This window comes from Sturnira hondurensis, unplaced genomic scaffold (genome assembly GCF_014824575.4).
Source record: "Sturnira hondurensis isolate 20B ecotype Veracruz unplaced genomic scaffold, ASM1482457v3 Scaffold0016184, whole genome shotgun sequence".
In the NCBI taxonomy this organism is placed as follows: Eukaryota; Metazoa; Chordata; class Mammalia; order Chiroptera; family Phyllostomidae; genus Sturnira; species Sturnira hondurensis.
The window spans coordinates 3,387,904-3,410,750 of NW_028088815.1; the positions used below are offsets into that span (position 1 = coordinate 3,387,904).

Consider the following 22,847-nt stretch of genomic DNA (forward strand, 5'->3'; position numbering starts at 1 on the left):
AATTGCACTGGCCACACTTTCGTTCAGCACTCAGTCAATTGAGCCACACCAGCCAGGGCCAAAGAAACGTTTTTATTTTCCTCTTTTGCTTAAGACTGTCCCTGCCTACACTTTTTGCACGTTGAGTGGAGTGTGTGTGTGTGTGAGTGTGTGTGAGTGACAGATCAGAATGAGAGGAGGCCTTTGCCTTCTGAGCAGTTCTGTGTCTCTGTGTTCTGAGCAGAGGGGTCCAACTGTGTGGTTGCCTATGATCCTGGATTAACCCTTGTGCACACCTGGCTAACAGCCTAGATGGGCAGAGTTGCAACAGTGGGGTGGAGTGGGGGATACTTCTCCTGTAATTGCTGCCCACTGCCCGTCTGCAGTCATGAAGCCCAGTTTAGCTGGAGTCCACCTCACTGGAGGTGAGTCCAGTCATCTCAAAAGTTGGCAGAGATGCTAGCTTCCTCCTTGCAGCCCCTCCATGTGAGGATGTGTATAGCGCCCACCTCCCTTTCCAGGTATCTCTGAAACATCACAGAGCAACCAAGGTGAAGGGTGACAGTGCTCTTGTGAGTAGTTAAAGGGAGTGCACCAAGGAAGGGAGCTGTGCTGCCCAAGGAAGGGTAGGACCACTGGGCACATCCCTTTTCTGTTTAAGAGCCATCTCTACGGATTCCGTGTTTGGGAGTATTAGTTTGTTAATCAAGAATGTGTTTCCTCAGAAACTTTCTGCCTTGATCAATTTCCTCTGGTATTCCTATCAAAACTGAACTGCCCCTCTTCCTGCCATGCTTTGGCTAGTGTGTGTTGCATGATGGCGTGTGGGCCTTCCTACTTTGCTTTGGTTCCATGATTCGTTTCCTTGTATATAACCTTCAGTTCTACTCCCTCTAGGGCTTCTTGAAGGAATGGAAGACATAGGGGAAAAGTAGGCTCCTGGTTGGGGTCCATAGTAGAGGCCACATAGGAAATAAACAAAAAAAGCAGAGGAGGAGGTGAAAATGAAAATGAAAAAAAAAACAACTGTTTTCTATTTACAAATTTAAATAAACAGAACAGCCTTCCCCGTGGTGTTTGTCTAAAAGCAGCAGCCTCGCTGCTGTGTGGGTCATGAAAAGGGTGGTGTAGAGTTTAAAACTTCCCATTCTGTTAATTTCTTAGAGAACAGTCATCCAGAGTCTCAACACAAAAGCTCATGATTTAATGAGGGGCAGAAACAAAATCTCTGATTGTTGGTGTTTCAAATTTCACTGGCGTCCTCTGGCAAACACAAGTTGATCCTTCACAGCTTCAATACCCTTTAGCCTTCAATATAAGAGCACCATGCTGAATAGGGAAGAATGGTTGGTTGTTATGTTTATTTACCCTTCCTACAAGCTGGGTTAACCTCTTCAAAACAGCTTTACTAAGCCCGTTAACCACACCACCCATACGACCTGTAGCAGCATCTCTAATGTGATGCAAATCTCGCAGGGGACCATATGCACCAGCTCTGCCCCATTGTGTCTTCTTAGAGGCTACAAGTTTATAGCTGAGGGGGCCCCGTCCCAGCCCTACATTTACAGGGGAAATGGGCTCAGTGGCAAACAGTTAAACAAGGAAATCTAGGAGGAGAATGGATAGTCTTTTGTTTATGCACATTTGTTTTTTAACTGTTGGTAACTGTTCACCCAAAGTATTCATCCAGGATGCGGACTTTCTCAGCCACCACCAAACAGTTACAGGATGGATGTTTTATTTTTGGGGGTGGAGGTTAACAGTAATCAGTTTTGAAGATTTTTTTTTTGGAGAAGTCTGTACAAACTGATTTGATCATTAATCAACCTTTCTATGTTATCTCTGTTGTGTTTTTTAAAAAATCAGATTTCTATTGAAATAAACACAATCTGCTCATTCAGTTATTATTTTTTAAAAGCCTGGCCTTTCTTAAAATTATTTATGGAGTCAAGTGAACAAATGGGAAACATCTAATGTGAGGATGAAGTGAGTACGCATATTAAGAAAGACCTAACTTCCCCTCACATATATCATTCCCTATTATTTTATCTCCCTGTGAAATAACAGTCCGTATCTATAACACATAAATGAACAACAAAATCATGAACTTGGAACCCAAAAGAGGAAAGTTCATTTAGAGGAATAAGTGGCCACTGAGATAACAATAGTGACAAATGTTATTAACATGAACTGTAAATTGAGAAAAGTTCCAATTTGGCATACTAACAAGTTGCCTTGGGTATTATGGTCTGTCTTTAAGAAACCCGCTGTATACGTTCAGCCCACATGACGAGACCTTAATTTAACAGATCATTTTTCCTTGATGGATGTGGCAAGTGTAACAATGTTCTGGGCTTGCTTCAGTAATGGCATGTCGATCATACTCCCTCGGAAAGTAAAGGCTCCCTGGAAAACAGAGAACACAAACCTCCTGAAAGAACACTTGGAAATTATAGGCTTCCTTTAGGCACACACTTGTACAACAAGAACATTTTAGATTCCGCCCAGGTTATATTGACTTTTCAACCACACTTTTGAGAAAGCCAGAGTAAATTGCAGGGGAAAGGTCTTTTTCCTTCTAAAGAGGAAAAAATCTTTTAGCATTTTAATGGAGTGGGAAAACATCAGACACAAGGTATTGGAAACTGTTCATTTAACTCATAAAATCAAGCAGAAAACAACTGTGGAAGGAAAATGTAAATACTTACAGGTTTTGAAATATATAGAACTTTTAAAACAGTAATATGCTCTGGCAACTGATTATTGTTTGAAAAAATATATGAACAGGTTAACAGCAAAATATTTTCTTCTTGCTGTAACTTAATTCAGAAGTAACACTATCATGTGATGAAAAAATGTATGGTAGGATTGTACTGAGTACAAAAAGATGTCTCTGTTGGTACACACTTGCAGAAGAGGATCAGAATGACAAGGGACATGAGGGAGCCAGTAATACAAAAATTATAGGTCTGTTGAATGTTGAGACTGGAAGAAATCTCTGATCTCCCCTGGCTTATCCTAATTTTACAGATTCATTTTTTTAATCTCTGGAAATACTTATTGAGTGCAAGATGTGATCTAGGTCCTGTTCTAGATTAGGAAACGGGCCGGGGTAAAGTGATTTTCTAAGGTCATATGACAAAGAAAAGTTAATAATTGGGTCTCGGAATTTCAAGCCTTCATCAAAGACCCCCACATTTAGATAATTAGATAATTCCTTTAGTGTATCAGAAAAAGAAAATGTTACCCTGGCCGGTGTAGCTCAGTAGATTGAGTGCAGGCCTGTGAACTAAGGGATCACAGTTCGATTCCCAGTCAGGGGACATGCCTGGGTTGTAGGCCAGTTCCCAGTGGGGAACACACGAGAGGCAACTAATATTTCTCTCCCTCTCTCCTTCCCTTCCCCTCTAAAGATAAATGAGTAAAATCTTAAAAAAAAAAAGAAAATGTTAATGGAGAGAAGGCAGCATGCCCAGAATAGAAGTTAATGTCTGGATATTTATGTTCTTTTAATCATTTATTTTTGCTGTTTGCAATCACAGCTCTTTATCTTATTCTCCTTCCTTCTACCTGTTGGCAAGGATGTTGGCAAGGAAGTGGGAAGCAGGACTTTTGAGACCTGTAGGTGGAGTGGAAGAGTCATAATCCTAGCTGATGGTCTATTTGCATATATTGCCATCTACTTCTGGATTTCACAAGTACTACCTGTCAACAATCAATGCCATCGTTATTCAATACTTCCTGGATGGGTCTCTTGGGCTCTCTGGAAACCCGCATCTTCCACAATAACACAGTATTGTATATAGGATGGAAGTAAAAAAAAAGTTGGCAGGGAATTTGAATTTGTCTTTCAATTAATAAATTTAAAAGCCACTAGGATTAGAATTTTCACCAGTACTGTCATGCACCACAATCAATATTTCAGTCAATGACCAAGACCACATATATAACAGTCCCAGAAGATTATAATGAAGCCAAAAATTCCTATTGCCTAGTGATGTCATAGCCATTGTAATGTCATAGTGCAACACATTACAATTGCCTACAGTATCCAGTACAGTAACATGCTGTACAGGTTGGTAGTCTAGGGGTAATAGGCTATAATATAGCCTACGCATGTAGTAGGTTATACCATCAAGGTTTGTGTTGGTGCACTTTATGAAATTTGCACAATGATGAAATAGCCTAATGAAGTACTTCTCAGAAAGTATCCCTGTGATTAAATGACGCATGACTGTATTTGCTTAACCTTTTCAGCCTTGGAATGATAAATCTGATTCATATGAACACCAGTGTAGACTAAAATCCTGTACAATAAGTCATTTCTAGCTTTTTTCCAACTGTTGTTTTTACTATTTATATTTTCAGATTGGCCTTTGACTAATTTTTTCAGCCTAGAACTAATTTGGGTCATCTCTGTGACTATGATCAATTTTATGAATTTGGTAGAAGTTCCAAGGATGTTCTGTGGGTTATTAGCATGACACATTAAATCAGGGCATGGGGCTCATGCTGTTTTATAAGGCAATAGTCTAGTTACCTTATTGGAGTAAATGACGAAGGCCAAAGACCTCCTGGTTATCTACCCACCAAGCAGATTATGGTCCTGTAAAACAGGGCATTTTTCCTGCTAAAGCTTAAATAATAGGCTGGCAAGATGAAATAGCATAGATGTACATAAAATCAAAATGATGTGCAGAAAATCAAAATGATGGCTTTGGGTCTATGCCATGTACCCCGAACCTGCTTTGGGTTCCACATGCACATCAAAAATGCAATATTTCATGTAGTGTTTTATGTAGTGTTTAAAGAAAAAATAGATAATTTCTTTTTTCTAGTGGCAGATTTTGCTTAACTTCCTTTGTGAAACTTAAGCTGGAAAATGAAATGCAACATTTTTGTTGTTTCCTTCATTTCTGCAAATAGAGAATTTTAGTGTTATGAATTAGAGAGCCTAGACTTCTGGCCAAGATGGAGGCATAGGTAGGAACATTACCAAACAAACCAAAATTAAGGACAACAAAGATTTACAAACAAAAACACAACCAGAAAAAAACAGAAAATTGAACTGTACCTAAGTCCGACAACCATTCATCCAGACCAGTAAGAGGGGCAGAGTCAGAGGCCAGTGGAGAGGGATCTCAGCAGAAAAAGGTGGTGGTTGGCAGACCCCGGTGTGCAGGCAGTGTGGGACTAGCAGACCCCGGCAAGGGGAGGAAATGAGCAGACCCGGTGAGGTGCAAAAGGCAGTTTGCTGACCTTGGTCATACATTTGTGTGCAGATAAACCAGGTGAAAATGAGCAGCATGACAGACTGTGCAACCCAGGGCCCTAGTGCCAGGAAACAAAGCCTAAAAGCACAGATTAGAAACACTCATGGGGGTTGAGGTGCAAGGAGAGACTCCCAGCCTCCGTTGGAGAGATCCACAGGGTCCTAGAATGCACATAAGCCCGCCCTCCCAGAAACCAGCACCAGAAGGGCCCAATTTGCTTGTGGGAAGCAGCAGAGGGGACTGAAATCTGAGAGATAGTGGGACAAATGCCATTGTTCTCTCTCTGACCCTGCTCCCACATACAGCATCACAACCCAGTGACTGGGTTGACCTGCCCTGGTGAACACCTAAGGCTCCGCCTCTCGCTACATGACAGGCATGACCTGACCAAAAATTATGCCTCAAACAGAAGAACAGATCAAAGCCCCACAGCCAATATTTTTAAGCAACCAAGAGATAGCCAGCCTATCAGATGCACAGTTCAAAATACAGGTGATCAGGATGCTAACAGAACTGGTTGATTTTAGTCACAAATTAGATGAAAAAATGAAGGCTACACTAAGTGAAATGAAGGAAAATGCACAGGGAACCAATAGTGATAGAAAGAAAACTGGGACTTTAATCAATGGAGTGGACCAGAAGGAAGGAAGAAGCAATCAAATAGAAAAGAATGAAGAAACAAGAATCCAGAAAAATGAGGAGAGGCTTAGGAACCTCCAGGACATCTTTAAACATTCCAACATCTGAATCATAGGGGTACTAGAAGGGGAAGAGGAAGAGCAACGAGTAGAAAACTTATTTGAAGAAATAATAAAAGAGAACTTCCTCAATCTGGCAAAGGAAATAGACTTCCAGGAAGTCCAGGAAGCTCAGAGTCCCAAAGAAAGTGGACCCAAGGAGGAACACACCAAGGCACATCATAATTACATTAGCCAAGGTTAAAATGAAGAAGAGAATCCTAGAAGCAGCAAGAGATAAGGGGGCAGTCACCTACAAAGGAGTTCCCATCAGACTGTCAGCTGATTTCTCAAAAGAGACCTTATAGGCAAGAAGGGGCTGGAAAGAAGTATTCCAAGTCATGAAATCCAAAGACCTACACCCAAGATCACTCTATCCAGCAAAGCTTTCATTTAGAATGGAAGGGCGGATAAAGTGCTTCTCAGATAAGGTCAAATTCAAGGAGTTCATCCTCACCAAGCCCTTATTATATGAAATGTTAAAGGGACTTATCTAAGAAAATGAAGATAAAACATATGTACAGTAAAATGACAACAAACTCACAACTATCAACAAATGAACCTACGCCCTGGCTGGTGTAGCTCAGTGGATTGAGCGTGGCCTGCAAACCAAAGGATTGTGGTTCGATTCCCAGTCAGGGCACATGCCTGGGTTGCAGGCCAGTTCCCAGCGGGGGACATGCAAGAGGAAACCATACATTGATATTTCTCTCCCTCTCTCCTTTCCTTCCCCTCTAAAGATAAATGAATAAAATCTTTAAAAAAACCAACCAAAACAAATGAACCTAAAAGAAAACAAAAACAATGAAAACAAAACTAAGTAAACAACCAGAACAGGAAGAGAATCAGAGAAATGGACATCACACAGAGGGAGTTCAGTGGGGAGGGGGAAGAAAGGAATAGTGGGGAAAAGGTACAAGGAAAAAGAAGCATAATTAATAGGCATAAAATAGATGGGGAGATATAAAAAATGGCATAGGAAACAGGACTCAAAGGACTTATCTGTACAACCCATGGACATGAACTAAGGGCAGGGGAATGAAGGATGGAGCGGGGATTAAGAGGGGAAAATTGGGAAAACTGTAATAGCATAATCAATAAAAGATACTTTAAAAACAGAATTAGACAGCCTAACCCTGGCTTGTATGGCTCAGTGGACTGAGTGCCAGCCTATGAACTGAAAGGTCACTGGCTTGATTCCCCATTAGGTCTCATGCCTGAGTTTGCGGACCAGGTCCCCAGTTGCGTGTGTGCTAGAGACAATGGATCAATGTTTCTCTCCCCCTCTTTCACCCTCCCTTCCCCTCCCTCTAAAAGAAATAAATAATTAAAATCTTTAAAAAAAACTACCAAAAAAAAAAAGAATCAGACGGCCTAGTATGAATAACCTCCTGCTTTAACATATCGACCTACATTACGGGTTGTTTTTTAAACATATGGATCTACCTGTGAAATGTGAACAGTCTGTTGGTCAGGATTTAGAAAAACATACTTTGTCAAACTACTAAGATTTGCAGGGAGGGTTTGAAACATTCCTTAATAAACACTTACAGATAAGTTTCAGTTTCATAGCCCAGTGCATTCCTGATAAACTGGCACAGATACTATTTTCAAAATAAAGGAACTTCCATCAGTTTGAAGATTTAGACTATGTAATTTGGTTTAAAATGCCTTTAAATAGTAATTCATTCACGGTTAAAAAACATTAACAGCCATGGCTATAACAATAGTAATAGCTGTAATGTTTTGAGCAGTTAGTAGCCCAGAACTGTGTTTTGCACTGGACATACTTTGTTTCATGTAATGCCCATCCCCATTAACAATATTTTTTTCTATTTCTTTTTAATTGTGGTAAAAACACATGGCCCAAAGTTTACCACAGTAATCATTTTTAAGTGTACAATTCAGTAATGTTAAGCATATTCACATTGCTGCGTAACCAATCTCCGGACCTTTTTTATCTTGCAAAAGCAAAACTTGGTCTGTCCCTATTAAACAACTACTCCTCAGCTCTCCTCCCCTAGCCTCTGGCAACCATCATTTTGCTAATTGGTATGAGTTTGTATTCATCCCCATTTTATCACTGAGGAAAGTGAGACATAAAGAATTAAGAAACTTGTTACATACATGCCCTGAAACTCGTAGATATAGAGTTGGGATAAAACCTGGCTCTAACTGATCCAAAGCATGTGTTTCTGGCCTACCCCCCTGGGCTTATGGATTGAAAAATATTCTCTGAGTGGGATTCCTGACTATCATCAGTGGGGGGTGGGGGGCAGGGGCTGGGAGGAGAGGGTGCACAAGCAGATTCTTGGGCTGGATCCTATATGGTTTGATGCAGGCCTATGGGTTGGCCAGGAATTCTCTGATAAATCTAATACACATTTAAGTTTGAGAAGCTCTGTTTTAGCTCCCCCCGTGGAAATGGTTAGGTTGGCTTTGATATGGGTCCAATTCCCAGCCCTCAAGGAGATTACAGTTTGATGGAGGAAGAGGGAAGAAGCAGATCCTACATAACACAAGGAGAATTAGAGGAAAAGCCAGTGTGATGAGCATGGAGCAATCAGATGATCTGAAATGGCTGCCCTTTCCAATCAGGATAATCTTTGTCAGAGTACACAGCTTACTTAGATATGATATTGCATACCTACAGCACGCTAGGCATTCCCTGCTACAGTTGTCTTGGAGCCTCTTGTGCAATGGACTTTTATTCAGCAATTACCTATTGAGTTATTTGTTGTAAAAAAAATAATTGGTCAATCACTTTGGCACATCTTACTATTATACATGTAAGCCTCCTGGGTGTTATGTGCATAAGAAGAAAAACAATTATTATTGGGCTATATGTAGTTTTTCTACCACTTTGGCCATTGCCTGGTGGCAAGTTAGGCACTGAAATATATGAATTTTATCAAACCCAGAAGTTCTTCATGGAGGGAGAATCTGACTTACAATTTGGTGGCAAAAGCATTGGTGATGATGGTGGTGATGACAATAGTGATCATATTTATGGGAAATATTCATACATTTTACATTTTTGGCAGTTAGTACTTCAGATTTTTTTCTCTAGAGTACTCAAAGAGTAATTTTCTAGAAGCTGGAAGTTGATCTTATGCTTTTCCTACTTACTTTATTTTCAAATAACTACTTTGAGCCTTCAGGGAGTTCTCTCTGGTGCTTTTCAATGATGGTGTTGGGGCTAGTCCTTATGAGGGGGATTTCTCTGTTGGTATTAATGAGAGTGTTTGAGCAGAGCTATTATTGTCCTTCATTTTCCTCCTCTGTGACTCTAAGTCTTACAACCAATGAATTAATTATTTACCTCACAACAGTTCCCAGGGAATTCCTAAAACTTTAAGTCATTGTTGGCCATTATAAAATTTTTCTTTAGGATCATGGTTGTGTTTCTACTTGCTAAATCCTCTCAGGTCCAGCCATGACCTCCTGTGATATAGCTCTTCCTTACCCACAAAGTTAATTGCTCCTTAATACCCCTCAAACTGGATAAAGATGATGCTCTGGTAGACACTGTTGCTTTCTCTCCAGTTTTCTCAACTTGGTCTAGTATGGCCTTGGTCCCTTCAGTTTGATTATGACGTTCCTGTTAAGGAGTAAATTTGGTTGCCTGTCCCCCAAAGCTCAGTGGGGAGGCTGCCCAGCTCCTAGAGTGGCTGACAGAGGTCCCACTGAGAGAGTGTTGGGACACTTGACAGAGGAATTGCACCTTCCTAACTGGGATGCTGCTGCAGTTTTTCTAAAATATCAAATAGGATCATCCATTTGCTTAAAACCCTGTTTTGGCTCCCTTTGGACTTGCAGGATCAAGTGCAATCTCCTTGGCACAGACCCTTATGTTCCACTGATGAGACCAGGTCCTACCTCTGCTCTCAGCTTCGTCTCCTGTCAGTCCAACACATAGACACTCCAGTACCTCTCTCACACACTCTGTTCTTTGCTCTCAAGTTCCTTTCCATGTCTATCTGGCAAAATTTCTTGGGCTAATCCATCTCCTTTTTTCCCCTTAGGCAGCCTCCCTTTGTAGCCCTTGTCACACTCAGAATTTTCTAATTGTTTACATTGCTATCTTTCTCACTATGCTGTGAGGCTCTTGAGGGCAGTGGTCTCATCTCATATTTTTTTGAATTCACAGAACCTAGTATTCATAATATGGTTCAGAGTGGAGCTTGGTTCTTTTGTGGGGCCAGAGCTGGGTAACTGAGGGGCCCATGATATAGGAATATAGAATCTGTTTTCTGTTTCTCCTTTCCTTTATGTGCTGGTGTCTTTCTTCCCTGCTTGATTTTCCCCTGATGTGGTAATACTCACTGGTCAGTTGACTGACACTTGCTGAGTTTCTAGTAGGACACAGTATCTAACCTCAACAAATGTGATGCAGGGTTGGGGTCAGGTTAACTCATGCAAATGACTTAACAGTTAAAATGCAAACATGTATATTAGTGATACAAGGACAGAGTAGCCACAGAAAGAGCTATCAAATCAAGAACAGTCCCTCCCAGGTAGGACTTTGAGGAATAGGTACTTTTCTTTTTAAATGATTATGCTATTATAGCTGTCTAAATTTTTCCCCATTTGCCCCCCTCTACCCAGCATCCTCCACTCCCTCTAACAACTCTGCCTGCCCATCATTGTTCAGGTCCATGGGTCATGCATATAAGTTCTTTGGCATTTCCATTTCCTGTACTTGTTCTTAACATCCTCCTGCCTATTTTGTAACTACAAATTTGTAATCCTTAATCCCTTCACCTTTTCCCTCATTCTCCCAGATCCCCTTCTCGCTGGCCACCACCCCAATGTTCTCCATATCTGTTCAGCAATTACCTATTGCTACCTTTGTTCTTCTTGCTTACTTAGTTCGTTTTTAAGATTCAGTTGTTGATAGCTATGTATTTTTGCCATTTTAATGTTCATAGTTTTGATCTTCTTTTTTTAAGTAAATCCTTTTAACATTTCATATAATAATGGTTTGGTGATGATGAACTTCTTTAGCTTAACTTGTCTAGAAAGCACTTAATCTGCCCTTTAATTCCAAATGATAGCTTTGCTGAAGAGAGTAATATAGATTGTAGGTCCTTGATTTTCATCACTTTGAATACTTCTTCTCAGTCCTTCCTAGCCGGCAAAGTTTCTTTTGATAAATCAGCTGATAGTCTGATGGCAACTCCTTTGTAGGTAGTTATCTGCTTTTCTCCCCTCTGGTTCACAGGCCCACACTCAATCCACTGAGCTACACCGACCAAGAGAAGCCAGGGCTTCTCTTGCTGCTTTTAAGATTCTCTCTTTATCTTTAACTTTTGGCATTTTAATTATGATGTATTTTGGGTCCATCTTGATTGGGACTTTCTGTGCTTCCTGGACTTGTATGCCTATCTCTTTCACCATCATAGGGAAGTTTTCTTTTATTATTTTTTCAAATAGGTTTCCAATTTCTTGCTCTTTCTCTTCTCCTTCTGGCACCCCTATGATGTGAATGTTGGAACATTTGAAGTTGTCCCAGAGGCTCCTTACACTATCCTAAATTGTTTTAAAAATATTTTATTTATTTATTTTTGGAGAGAGGGAAAGGGAAGGAGGCAAACATCATTGTTCAAAGGAGAAACAGCTGCCTCTCATATGCCCCCAAATGAGGCCCTGGCCTGCAACCCAAGCATGTGCCCTGACTGGGAATTGGACTGGTGACTGTTCAGTTTGCAGGCCAGTGCTCAATCCACTGAGCCACACCAACCAGAGCTATCCTCAATATTTTGGATTCTTTTTTCTTCTTGGTATACTGATTGGATGCCTTTTTTTGCCTTATGTTCCAAATCATTGATTTGATTCTTGGCTACATCCACTCCACTGTTGATTCTCTATAAATTATTTTTTACCTCAGTTAATATAGCCTTCATTATTGCTTGGGTCTTTTTCTTTTTATGTTGTTGAAGTATCCAGTGAGTTCCCTGAGCATCCTTATAACCTGTGTTTTGAACTCTACTTCTGATAGATTGCTTATCTGCATTTTGTTTTAATTCTTTTGGGATGTTTCTCTGTCTCTTCATTTTGGTAGCCTCCTTGTTTGTTTCTATATATTAGGTAGAGCTGCTTTGACTCCATGTCTTGGTAGTGTGGCCTAATGCAGCAGGTGTCCTGTACATCCATGGCATAGCCTTCCCTATCTCCCAAGCTGTATACTTAAGGTGATCACTCCATATGAGCTGAGTACTCCTTCCTTTTGTAGAAAAGTCTTGATTGCTGTCAGCAGGTCAGTGGGAGGGATTTATCCAATGGTAATACTGGCAGTGACCCCTGGCCAGCAACCACCTCCATCTGTGGCTTGTGGAAGTAGTTGGGTGGTGCTCTGACATGGTCTGTAACTGTCCATTGGGTGCACAGGCTCTGGGTATCCCAGGTGGTGCAGGCTAAAATCACCTTCCACCTGTGTTCTGTCTGGGGCTCCTTGGTATAAGTCGAAAGTGATCTGCAGGTGGCTGCTGCTAGTGCTGGGCCTAGGGCCACTCAGAGAGAGGGACAGAGACTGAGCTCACTTGTTGCTTGTTTGAGTGGATTTGGGAAAGTCAGAAGCCTATGCCTAGCCTAGCCCTTCATATGGGAAAGCCACTGTTGTCAGGGTGGGAGAGTTGCTTGGGTGGGCCCACAAGTTGGATGGGGTAAACCCTTAGGAAATCATCAGGGCAGGGCTTACCTTGTGTGCCAGGTTGATGGGAATTCAGATATAGCACTGCTGCACTGTGGCTCTATGTGGGGGAGGACTCAGAAAAGGTACAATGGCCACTGCCTGCAGTTCTATCTGGGAGAAAACCGTCCCCAAGCTCTTGCCCTGATGCTAGGCACTTCAGTTACTCGCTGTAGGCCACTGTTGCCCTTCAAGCTGCTGCCTTGGTGCTGGAGTCCAGAATGAGTGAGTCTGAGTGAGTCCATGTGTGGTACAAGGCTCTTTAAGAGGAGAAGCCCAAGGATCCCACAGTTTCTTCCCAACCCAACCCACCCAACACTGGTTTTTACAGCCAGAAGTTTGGTGGGCTTATCTTCCTGGCACTGGGACCATGCACTGGATAGTCTGGTATGAGGGTTGGATCCCTCACTCCCAAGATACCCCTCATTTTATATCCACCACATATGGGTTTGAGATCACTTTGTACAGTCTCCTTCCTTCCTACCCATCTAGATGAATGTCGTTTCTTTAATTCCTTAGTTGTCAGATTTCCATGCAGCTCAATTTTCTGATGATTCTGAGTGATGTTTTTTCTATATTTTAGTTGTAATTTTGCTGTGGTTATGTGAGGAGGCGAGCCACATTTACCTATGACTTTATCTTGACCAGAAATCCAGGAATAGGTACTTTTAAAGTCAGGTTTAGAAGATCATGGATGCCAAATGAAGGTCAAGAGAGGTAAGGGGGAATGGGCAGTAGCATACTGAGACTAGGAGTGAAGTTGGCTTTCTCTCTTTTCCTCAAGAGCCCCATGTTTCTGGTCACCAGTGACTCAATAGATCAAGCAAAACAAAGGACTACAGTATGGGATACCAGATCTTTCTATGGCTCTATGGATGAAGGGATTACTCAGGCCTAAGGAAAGGGAGCCTAAACTAGCCCTGATTAAAGCAATCTGGAAGACAGACATTTTAAAACATTTGTTCTGCTATTCACTAGCTTCTTGACTTTATGACAAAGCACATAAGACTTAATCTTTGTTTCATGAAGCAAGACTGAAATTCATTAGAATCCCTCTATTCTTGCTTCCTGTCCTGGTGTGCCCTAGTCTTGCTCCTTCTGGATCCTAAGGAGAGGAAGTTAAACCACTTTTTCTTTTCCTTTATTATGGGCATTTTCCCTCTATCCATTGGTGGTCTAGGGACCCAACATTGGAAAAGCTAAGAAGAGCTGGCCCAGCCCATCTCAGCATTGCTTCTGAGTGTGACCATCATGGCTGGACTGACCCCCCATCCACAGATGGCTCTCTGAATGCCAGGAGAGGATAGTTCATTCTCTATTGAGGAGCAACTGTGGTTTATACTCTTATAGCCTTCAGTATGCCCCACGATATTTGTTTCCAAACTAAAAATTGGAAGAGTTCAATCTTATTAGGAAGACTCACTACCAAAAAAAAGTTTTCATCTGATAATACTTAACACTTTTACAAAATATTTTCAAAGACATTTTCTCACAGTAGGGAAGGCATGGTTCTTTCTTTTTAAAAAAGACTTTATTTATTTATTTTTAGATGGAGGGATAGGGAGAGAGGAAGAGAGGGAAAGAAACGTCAATGTGTGGTTGCCTCTCGTGTGCCCCCTACTGGGGACCTGGCCAGCAACTCGGGCATGTGCCCTGGCCATGAATTGAACTGGTGAATCTCTGATCCAAACACTAGTGCTCAATCCACTGAGCCACACCAACTAGGGCAGCATGGTTATTTCTGATTAACAGATGCAAACACTATGGTTAAGTATTAATCTTTTTAAAGGAACTTACTAATGCCAGAAGGAGAGGATTAGAATCTAAGGCTTTTCATGCCAAATCTCAAACTCTTCCCACTAATCTATATATCCCAAAGTATGGCTGTTAACTGTGGTACCTGTGATGATCATATAAAAAATTTAAATATATGTTTGTTCTACATAGAGTATACTATATAATTTCAAATTTTATTTTGATGTCATGTATAAAAAATAACTGGCATATGTAAATAGTTATTTCGTAGATATTATTCCTTAAGATGAAGCTGAAAAAATAATGATATATAAGTAAGGTACAGATAAGCAAATATGTGGAAATGCAATTTTAGTAACTGAATTTGGAAACCACTGAAATATAACATGCTTCTATCCTGAGTGTCCATTGAAAGCTATTATTGTAATTATTTTGATATAAGAGATACCAAAGGACATCTTCAGTGAGAAAAAAATCTAACAATAAATGTGTGAATGACATTTTAGGTCCCCAAAAAGAAAACCCAGAACGTTTATGAGAAGGATTAAAGACAGTGACATTTCATCATTATATATGTTTCTGAATATCAATAACCATTTGTTTTATGAATAAACATCTTTTAAAATTGCCATTAAAAGAGTAAAAGAATATTATTGAAGACTTGGGAAATAGAGAATATTTTTAACACTTTAGATTATAGTGATAATTTGATAGGTATTTTAATAATGTTCTGAATTAAAATTGAATACCACTTACATGTATGGCCAGAGAACTTATAGATACTAATATGTCTCTATGTGACATTTCTAAAAGTTTTACTGAAGTTGTTCAACATAGGCAACAACTCACATTGGGCTAATCTCTCATTACTACTAGCACTGAGATTCTGACAGATGACATTCCATGGCTTATGATGGGGAAGCCTTGTAAATGATTCATAAGAATGAAACAGTTAGATTATCTGAAGGGAGTTAGTTTTATACCTGACTGGGGAATGGAATGACAATGTGGACCTAACTGAACTGCTTGGGAAGGCCCCTGTAGCCTCTGTCTCAGAGTGGATGTGAGATGTTGGGGATCTTGCAACCTGGGCAGCCTATTGGATTTATATTCCAAGTTCTACAAGGTGGAAAAGTCTTGCGAAGCTCCCTCTTTATCCCTACCATCCTTTTTGCCCTGTAACTCTGGCTGTAAAAGGAGAACAGAACCATCCATGGAAAACAGAATGGAGGGCCCACCTGTCAGATCAGTACTGGCCTGAGAGGCCACCAGGGGTGACCTAGCCAAGCAGCCCCTCTGTGACTTTCCAACAAAGAGAAATGTCAACTCTCCAGGATGGGTATATTCTGAGATGGTATTCAGTAGCTACAAGAGACAAAAAGTATACAAAGATACCTAGAGAGAAAGGGACTTGCTTCTCTGGGTTCTCCCATTTGATGCAGCGGTTAGGAAAATGGGCTTTTGAATCAGTTATACCTGAATTTGAACCCAGAGTCTTCCTTTCGTTGTGTGTGATCCATAGCAAATAATGTTACTTTTTTGAGCATAAGTTGCTTCATCTGTACAATAGGGACAATAATAGCTCCCTTGTAGAGTTATTGTGAGCATTAAATAAGACCATGTATAAAATAGTCTGTCACAAACAGGCTCCTTAGTACACTGCAACTGCAGCTGCTACCACCACTGTCATTACTGTCACTACTGCTGCGACTGTGTCCTCGCTGAGGCTGCTGCCACCACTACCACCGATGCTATCACCTCTGTTTGCTTGCTGTTACCACCACCACAATCCCTGCTACACTCCTGCTGCAATTACAGCTGCTGCTCTTATCAGCCAGAGATGATTTAATTCCATATTTCACAGAAAGGCCGAGTGAGAGACAGCATTTGAATCATAACAGGATTTTATGATTTCAGGGTAGAAGAGGCCAACTCATGCCTAAAGCTTTCTATCCCCTCTAAACTTTTTAAAGGTTTTGTTGATTGATTGATTGATTGATTATTTATATTTTAGAGAGACAGGAAGGGAGGGAGAAAGAGAGGGAGAGAAACATCAATCGGCTTCCTTTTGCACGTCCCCAACTGGGTATTGGCCCGCAACCCAGGCATGTGCTCTGACTGGAAATCATACCGGTAACCTTTTCTGTTTGCAGGTTGGGGCTCACCCTCTGAGCCATACCAGCCAGAGCTAAATTCTTTTCTTAAAAATAATTCATTGATTGATTTTAGAGGAGACAAAGGCATGTGGGGGGAGAAGAGAGAGAGAGAGATAGAGAAGAAACAGATTTGTTGTTCCACTTATTTATACACTTGTTGGTTTATTCTTCTATGTCTTCCTACCAGGGATTGAACCCACTACCTTGGCATATCAGGTCAATGTTCTAACCAACTGAGCTACCTAGCCAGGACTTCTCTAAACTCTAATAAACTAGACTCTACACTTCGCGGTGCTATATATTTGACACAGCATCAGTATTTGAAAACAATGTACTCAATAGAATTTAAAAACTTAAGAATATCAGCCGGAGGAGCTACTAATCAAATGCAGGTGACCTGCAATTGGGAGCACCCCTTTTCTGAGGAGCTAATGGAAAGAAGGACAGAGGATGAGCAGGATAAGGAAGTCCTAGCAAAGACAAAGGCCCGATTGGTTTATAAAAAAGGAGGAAATTCCTTGGAATGTGGCTATTGAGTAGATGTAAAATAAATAGACAGCATTAACATTTTTTTAAAGGAATGATTTAGCTTTAACTCTACATAGAAAATAGAAACAGTACTGTACATTTATTAAGATTAATTTGGGACTTTACCAACAGATTTAGCAAGTTGGAGAAGAAAAAAAGGAGCTGTAGAAGCTTTGGGAAATGAATTTGGCAGGGCAGGTGGAGGTGGCTGAACAGTAGGGAGGAGAGCTGAGGTGAATGTTGGGGTCAATTATCTTCATATGTGACCAGTCCAGACTCATCTACTGCCCAGATGGAGGGTCTCAGTGGGCCAGAGCCATCCTTACTTCACAAATGGACAAGGAAGACCAAAGGCGCCTTCTGTTTTTAAAATTCTCAGAGGTCATGAAATGTAGGCAGCAAGATTTATCTTTAAATTTTTTCATGTGGAGTGATTAGACAGAAATAAACAAATTTTTGTTTTAACTATCTTCTGATAAGGAAATCTGGAAAAATCAAGCCAAGTTCTCCATGTGGAAAGCTACCTACTGAGGTGAAACAATTGGATTTATAAGCATGTTGCAAAATCAAAAGGAGTTTCCACATTTGCTAGCAAATTAGATATCGTGCTTAATTCTCTCAGTTTTTTATAGACTTACTGAAGTATAATTTGCATTCTATAAAAGTTATCCATTGTTGTTTGTATAATTCATTGATTTTTTAGTCATTATCTAGAGTTCTGAAACTATTACCTCCCTTCCAGATTGTTTTTTAAAGGTAGAAACCTTGTCTGCAGATACTTTATTAACACTGAGACAAATGTGTAAATATTTTTATTTAATTTAGAATATTTCATGTCAAATTTATGCTGGTATTACCTATGAGAAAAGCACAGATTGAGGGCCATTTTCAGCAGCTTGCAGCTAAGACCAATAATGTTAACTTTTATTTTATATAGTCTAGACTTATTCTTTCTTGGGAAAACACATTTAACCAGAAGAATATTAACTAGAAGGCACTTTAAAAGATTTACTAATACATAATTAACTGATACCAGTAACTGATGGAATAAGTGGTGACATTTTTTTCTTCCCATTTTTCTAGAAGGAAACAAAAGGTCAGCATCATATATACTGTTAAAAAAGTATAATGAGACCTGGCTGGGAAGCTCATTTCGTTAGATCGTCATCCCCATATGTTAAGGTTGTGGGTTCAATCCCTGATCAGGGCATATAAAAGAAGCAACCAGTGAATGGATAAATAAGTGGAACAACAAATTGATGTTTCTCTCTTTCTCTTCCCTTTCCTCTCTCTCTCTAAAATCAATAAATGAAAGTACAACAAATAATTTTTAACAGTGTCAGAAATTTAGAAATCAGTTTGCTAAACAGTATTTACTAACTCTATAAAATTAAAAGAATTTTTTCTATTTTCTGATTTTTTCTATTAAAATCACTTAAAGAAGAGAAGGCAAGGGATGGTAGGGGGGATATAGAGATGATGTCGTGAGAAAGAAAAATATTAAGAAAGAAAATATTAAGAAAAATATTAAGAAGAAAGAATTATTGGAGAGGAAGATGAGGGAGGAACAGGAGACATATACAGAAATACACACACAGAACCAAACATACTAAGAGGGAGCAATACTGCAAAGGGAAGAGAAAGATGTCCAAGGAGTAAAACCATCCTTTCAGGGCCCTTATTTAGATCTTGCTATTAAAGACTTTGAAAGCCATGGCCTGTTTGTCCAACCACAGATGTAAATAAGAATGTGACTTTGGAAACCTGTCCTTTGAGGGAGATGGAACTGAGGGTGGGACGAGATACTGCCTCTTTGCCAAAGGCTCCTAGTCTACTTTAGGAGACTGAGGAATAAAATAGAATGAATGAAGGAATAAAGAGATTAATAAAACAGAATGTGGTTTGCAGTGATCAGAGCTAAGAAGTCTTTTGGGGGTAGGTTGGGTGGAGAAGTACAGGACAGAATTGTGAAGGAGGGGCCATGTGGCAAATAGCAGCTGGGAAGGCCCATGGATACTCTGTTCTTTCTTGCCTCATCTATTTCTGCTCATGCTAAAAAAAAAAGTGCATGATAAGGAAAAGATGCTAATCTGAACTATCCAAATTCACATTTTATTTGTGACCAAGTACTTTTAAAGTTTTGGTCATTAACGTGGGATTCTCTGCAACCAAAATGAAACTGCATTTATGCCATGTTCATGTCTCTATTTGTAAAGTAAGCCCAGAATTTCGGTTGGGATTCTGTCATCACCTTGGCTGTGAGTGACCTCAGACAACTTCCAAATCCGTGTTGGGTTTTGGTGTATAAAGATGAAAACTGAAGTGATCTGATTAGAAAATTTCTGAGACTTTATCCAACTAAAAGGTTTACTCTTTTTAATTGAAACTGAGCAAAAAAATCCTCAAAAATATAAACAATAAAAAGTTATTTTGATTAAAATATACTTAAGATTGTGTTATAAATTAAGGAGGGGGCAAACAACTCTAAAAGTTATCAGATTTAACCTAATACAAAAATCTCTTATCCTCTAATACTGAACAAGCCATTTGCCTCTGAAAATATGTGAAATAGAATATGATCAGTACTAGAGTTGTATCACTTTGTTTTCAATGTTTAGAAATCTGCAATTTGTTGTTAATTAAGTCAACCTTAAGGTAGTCATTGGCAGACTCTCAGCTTTTCTATGAATTTGACTTTTTAAAGTCAGAATTATGGCACTTACTGGTATTTCCAAAAATATTAAAGAAACAAGGAGATAAAGAGAGAAATGTAATGAATAAGAATCTCAAAAGTAGAGTTAAGTCCCTTCATCTTTCCTTTTCACTAGAAATCACTCTGTCAGATTTTAGTATTCCAACCTACAAATAAAGTTGGGGGGGGGAGACTGTGGGTGGTGGAAGGCATGGGTGTGGGAAGGTACATTGTTGTCTATTAGTGGAACCAACCCTTTTTGTTGACAAAGACTACAACCAAATCTGTAGATGGTTTATTTGATCTGTGTGAAAGGGTGGCAGTAGGATTTCTGGCACATGAATAAGCAGAAACAATATTTTTGGCTAGAGAGACCTCCGAGTTCTCTCAGGGAGCCTTTTAGAGAAGGCCCTCTGGGCCAAACAGTATTTCTTTTGTAAAGCCCTGCATTTGGAAAGAAATGAAAGGTGTGTGAGCCGCAATCAGATAACCTATGAAAATAATTTGCTCTAAATATTGGTGTGTGTGGGTGTGCGGGGTATTCTTTGCAATTTTCTACACAAAAAACTTACATAAGGAAAAAACCCTTTTTCTTTTTTTTATCAAGATATAAGCTCCTAATTTATATTTCAGTAGAGGATTTGCTTATGAATACAAACATTAATTTGCATTATTGCTGGCTCCAGTGAAATTAGAATGTTTCAGTTATGTGTTATTTACAGTTGTTGTATCAAGTTAGTGACTTTGTTTTTAACTTTCATAGTTGTTAATTGAACCTAGATTTTAAAGATGAACACTTTCCCTTGTTTTTTAGTCAGTTTGCAAAGCTATAACAAATGAAAAATCTTGAAAAAGTTAAACAAAATCCTGAAACAAAATTAAGTACATATGGCAATGATATCAATAAACCAGAATGCTTAGAAAATGGAAAATGAAGCAAAGCTAATTTTTTCTGCCTATTTGCAGGCAGAAACTGCAAATACACACTTGAAACCTGTATAGCAAAGTACCTTTAAAAATTGGTCACATGTACTATATTTTGCTATTCTTTCATATTTTTCTGTTAGAACCTCCATTTGGAAAGAAATGGTAAATTCTTATATTAAGATTTCTTGGGATTATCAATCATTTTTGAAAAGCAACTGTTTCCTTTAGCTGTCATTTTTGCGCAAGAAGTATGAATGTGGCAAAAGAAAAAATTTAGCACTAATTTTATAATATAGACATGAAAAAGTACACAGTATCATACATACATGTATATGTTATATACATTTATTTATTAACAAATTATAATTTCCACTGATATCAACTAATTATTTGCTTGAGATATTTTCATTTCAATTATCTAATTTTCATACTACATACAATTTTTAGTTGATAAAAAAACTGTTAACAATACACACAGATGTACACTTGAAACCTGTATAATTCTATTAACCCATGTCAGCCCAATAAATTTTATAAAAATTTTTAAAACTCTTAAAATAATATTTTTAAATAGGCAATAATAAATTCAGTTAATGGAAAATTTTCAAATATTATTGGATGACATAAAAATAAAATTAATTTTCAAGAAAATCATTTATAAACTTAAAACAAGTTACATGGATGTGATTTATCCTGGCTAAAATATTTCATCAGAAAATTCAAAGCTCAAATAACTAATGACATACAGCTTGCATCTCAAAAAAATATTTTTCTGGAAAGATGGAAGAATCAAGTTTGATTAATATTGTGGATCTATATCTCACAAGTGATGTCAGCTAATTAGAAATATTTTCGCTTATGGGAGTTAAAATAGGAACATAGAGTATGTGGAATGTTTAGACATTTTTCAACAGGTTTAATAGGAGAAGATGACCTTAGTCTTTAATGTCAACCTACAGCCTAATTATTAGTGGGAACTATTTTACCAGGCAAAATTCTTAAAGGAGTCATAAGTATCATTATCTGCCAAACAGTGACAGATTATATGAGCAAATTATTATTATTTAATGTAAAGTATTGTCACCTGACATTAGGCTAAAAGAATTAAACTTTCTTTCCTTAGAACTTCTAATTAAAATAAAACAAAAAATTTATATGATACCAAAGACTGAACCCCAATAATTTATCTACTCACTATCTAAGTATTCCCATGAATATTGTTATTGGGAGAGAAAAGGAAAAGAGGTAGAACTTTTATTTTTCAATAATTATTAAAACTATATAACAATAATTGTTATTGCTATAGAAAACACAATTACCAGCATTAACTGTACATTTCAGCTAAACCTTTGGTCTTAGGGAAGAATATAATTTAAGATGGGAGCAAGGGAAAGTAAAAAGGTGTAATTTTGCCTTCTTGGGTCATTTCTACTCAAAAAGATTTCTTGAATGAAATTTTTCATCAGATGGGAAAAAAGGTCTTTTAGAAATTTGTGTCTCACTGGGCTATAAACCGTCAGTTTCTCATCACTGACAGAGTCATCTGTGCTTTGGACAAAGTAACTGAGGGCGTATGTTTTCATAAATGATTCACATTTGTAATAAGACAGATTAGATGTTTGTTGGAAGCAATACTTTATATAACTGAGCAACCTATTTATACTAAACCTTTACAAACAGAATCCACATTATTTAAGCCCCAAGACCTCTCAAGACCCAGAGTCACCTACTTGCAGACCCAATTTTTATGACCAGCCAATTTATAGGCAAAGTGAAAGAAACATGTGAACTGGATAAAATAACCACATGTCCCCACTGGAAGCCCCATTACTTGAATCATTTAAACCTTGCTGGACAAAGCACCAGGAGAATTTGCTGTAGGGAACAAACCTACACAAATGGGGCAGGGAAGAAATGACCTAATAGTCTCCCTTCTGCCCTAATTTCTATGGCTTGATGTTAAGAAAACTTGCCACACTGTTGTGAAAGCTTCCACTCTAACAAGAGGGCATTTCTTACTGAAAAAAAAAAGAACTTCATAATTTAACATTTAAGTTGCTATCATCAAAGGCAGGGACACTCTGAGACAATTTTCCCTGGGAACAACAC

General features: G+C 38.9%; 1 protein-coding gene across 1 annotated transcript in view; it reads right to left on the bottom strand.

Moving 5' to 3' along the window:
• Positions 1-1,602: 1,602 nt before the first annotated feature.
• Positions 1,603-22,847, bottom strand: part of CLYBL (citramalyl-CoA lyase) — a 271,761-nt gene continuing 250,516 nt past the window's right edge. The window contains exon 8 of the mRNA XM_037065807.1: positions 1,603-2,385. Coding sequence (XP_036921702.1) covers positions 2,290-2,385 — 96 coding nt within the window. The 3' untranslated portion in view covers positions 1,603-2,289. The remainder of the gene's footprint in view (positions 2,386-22,847) is intronic.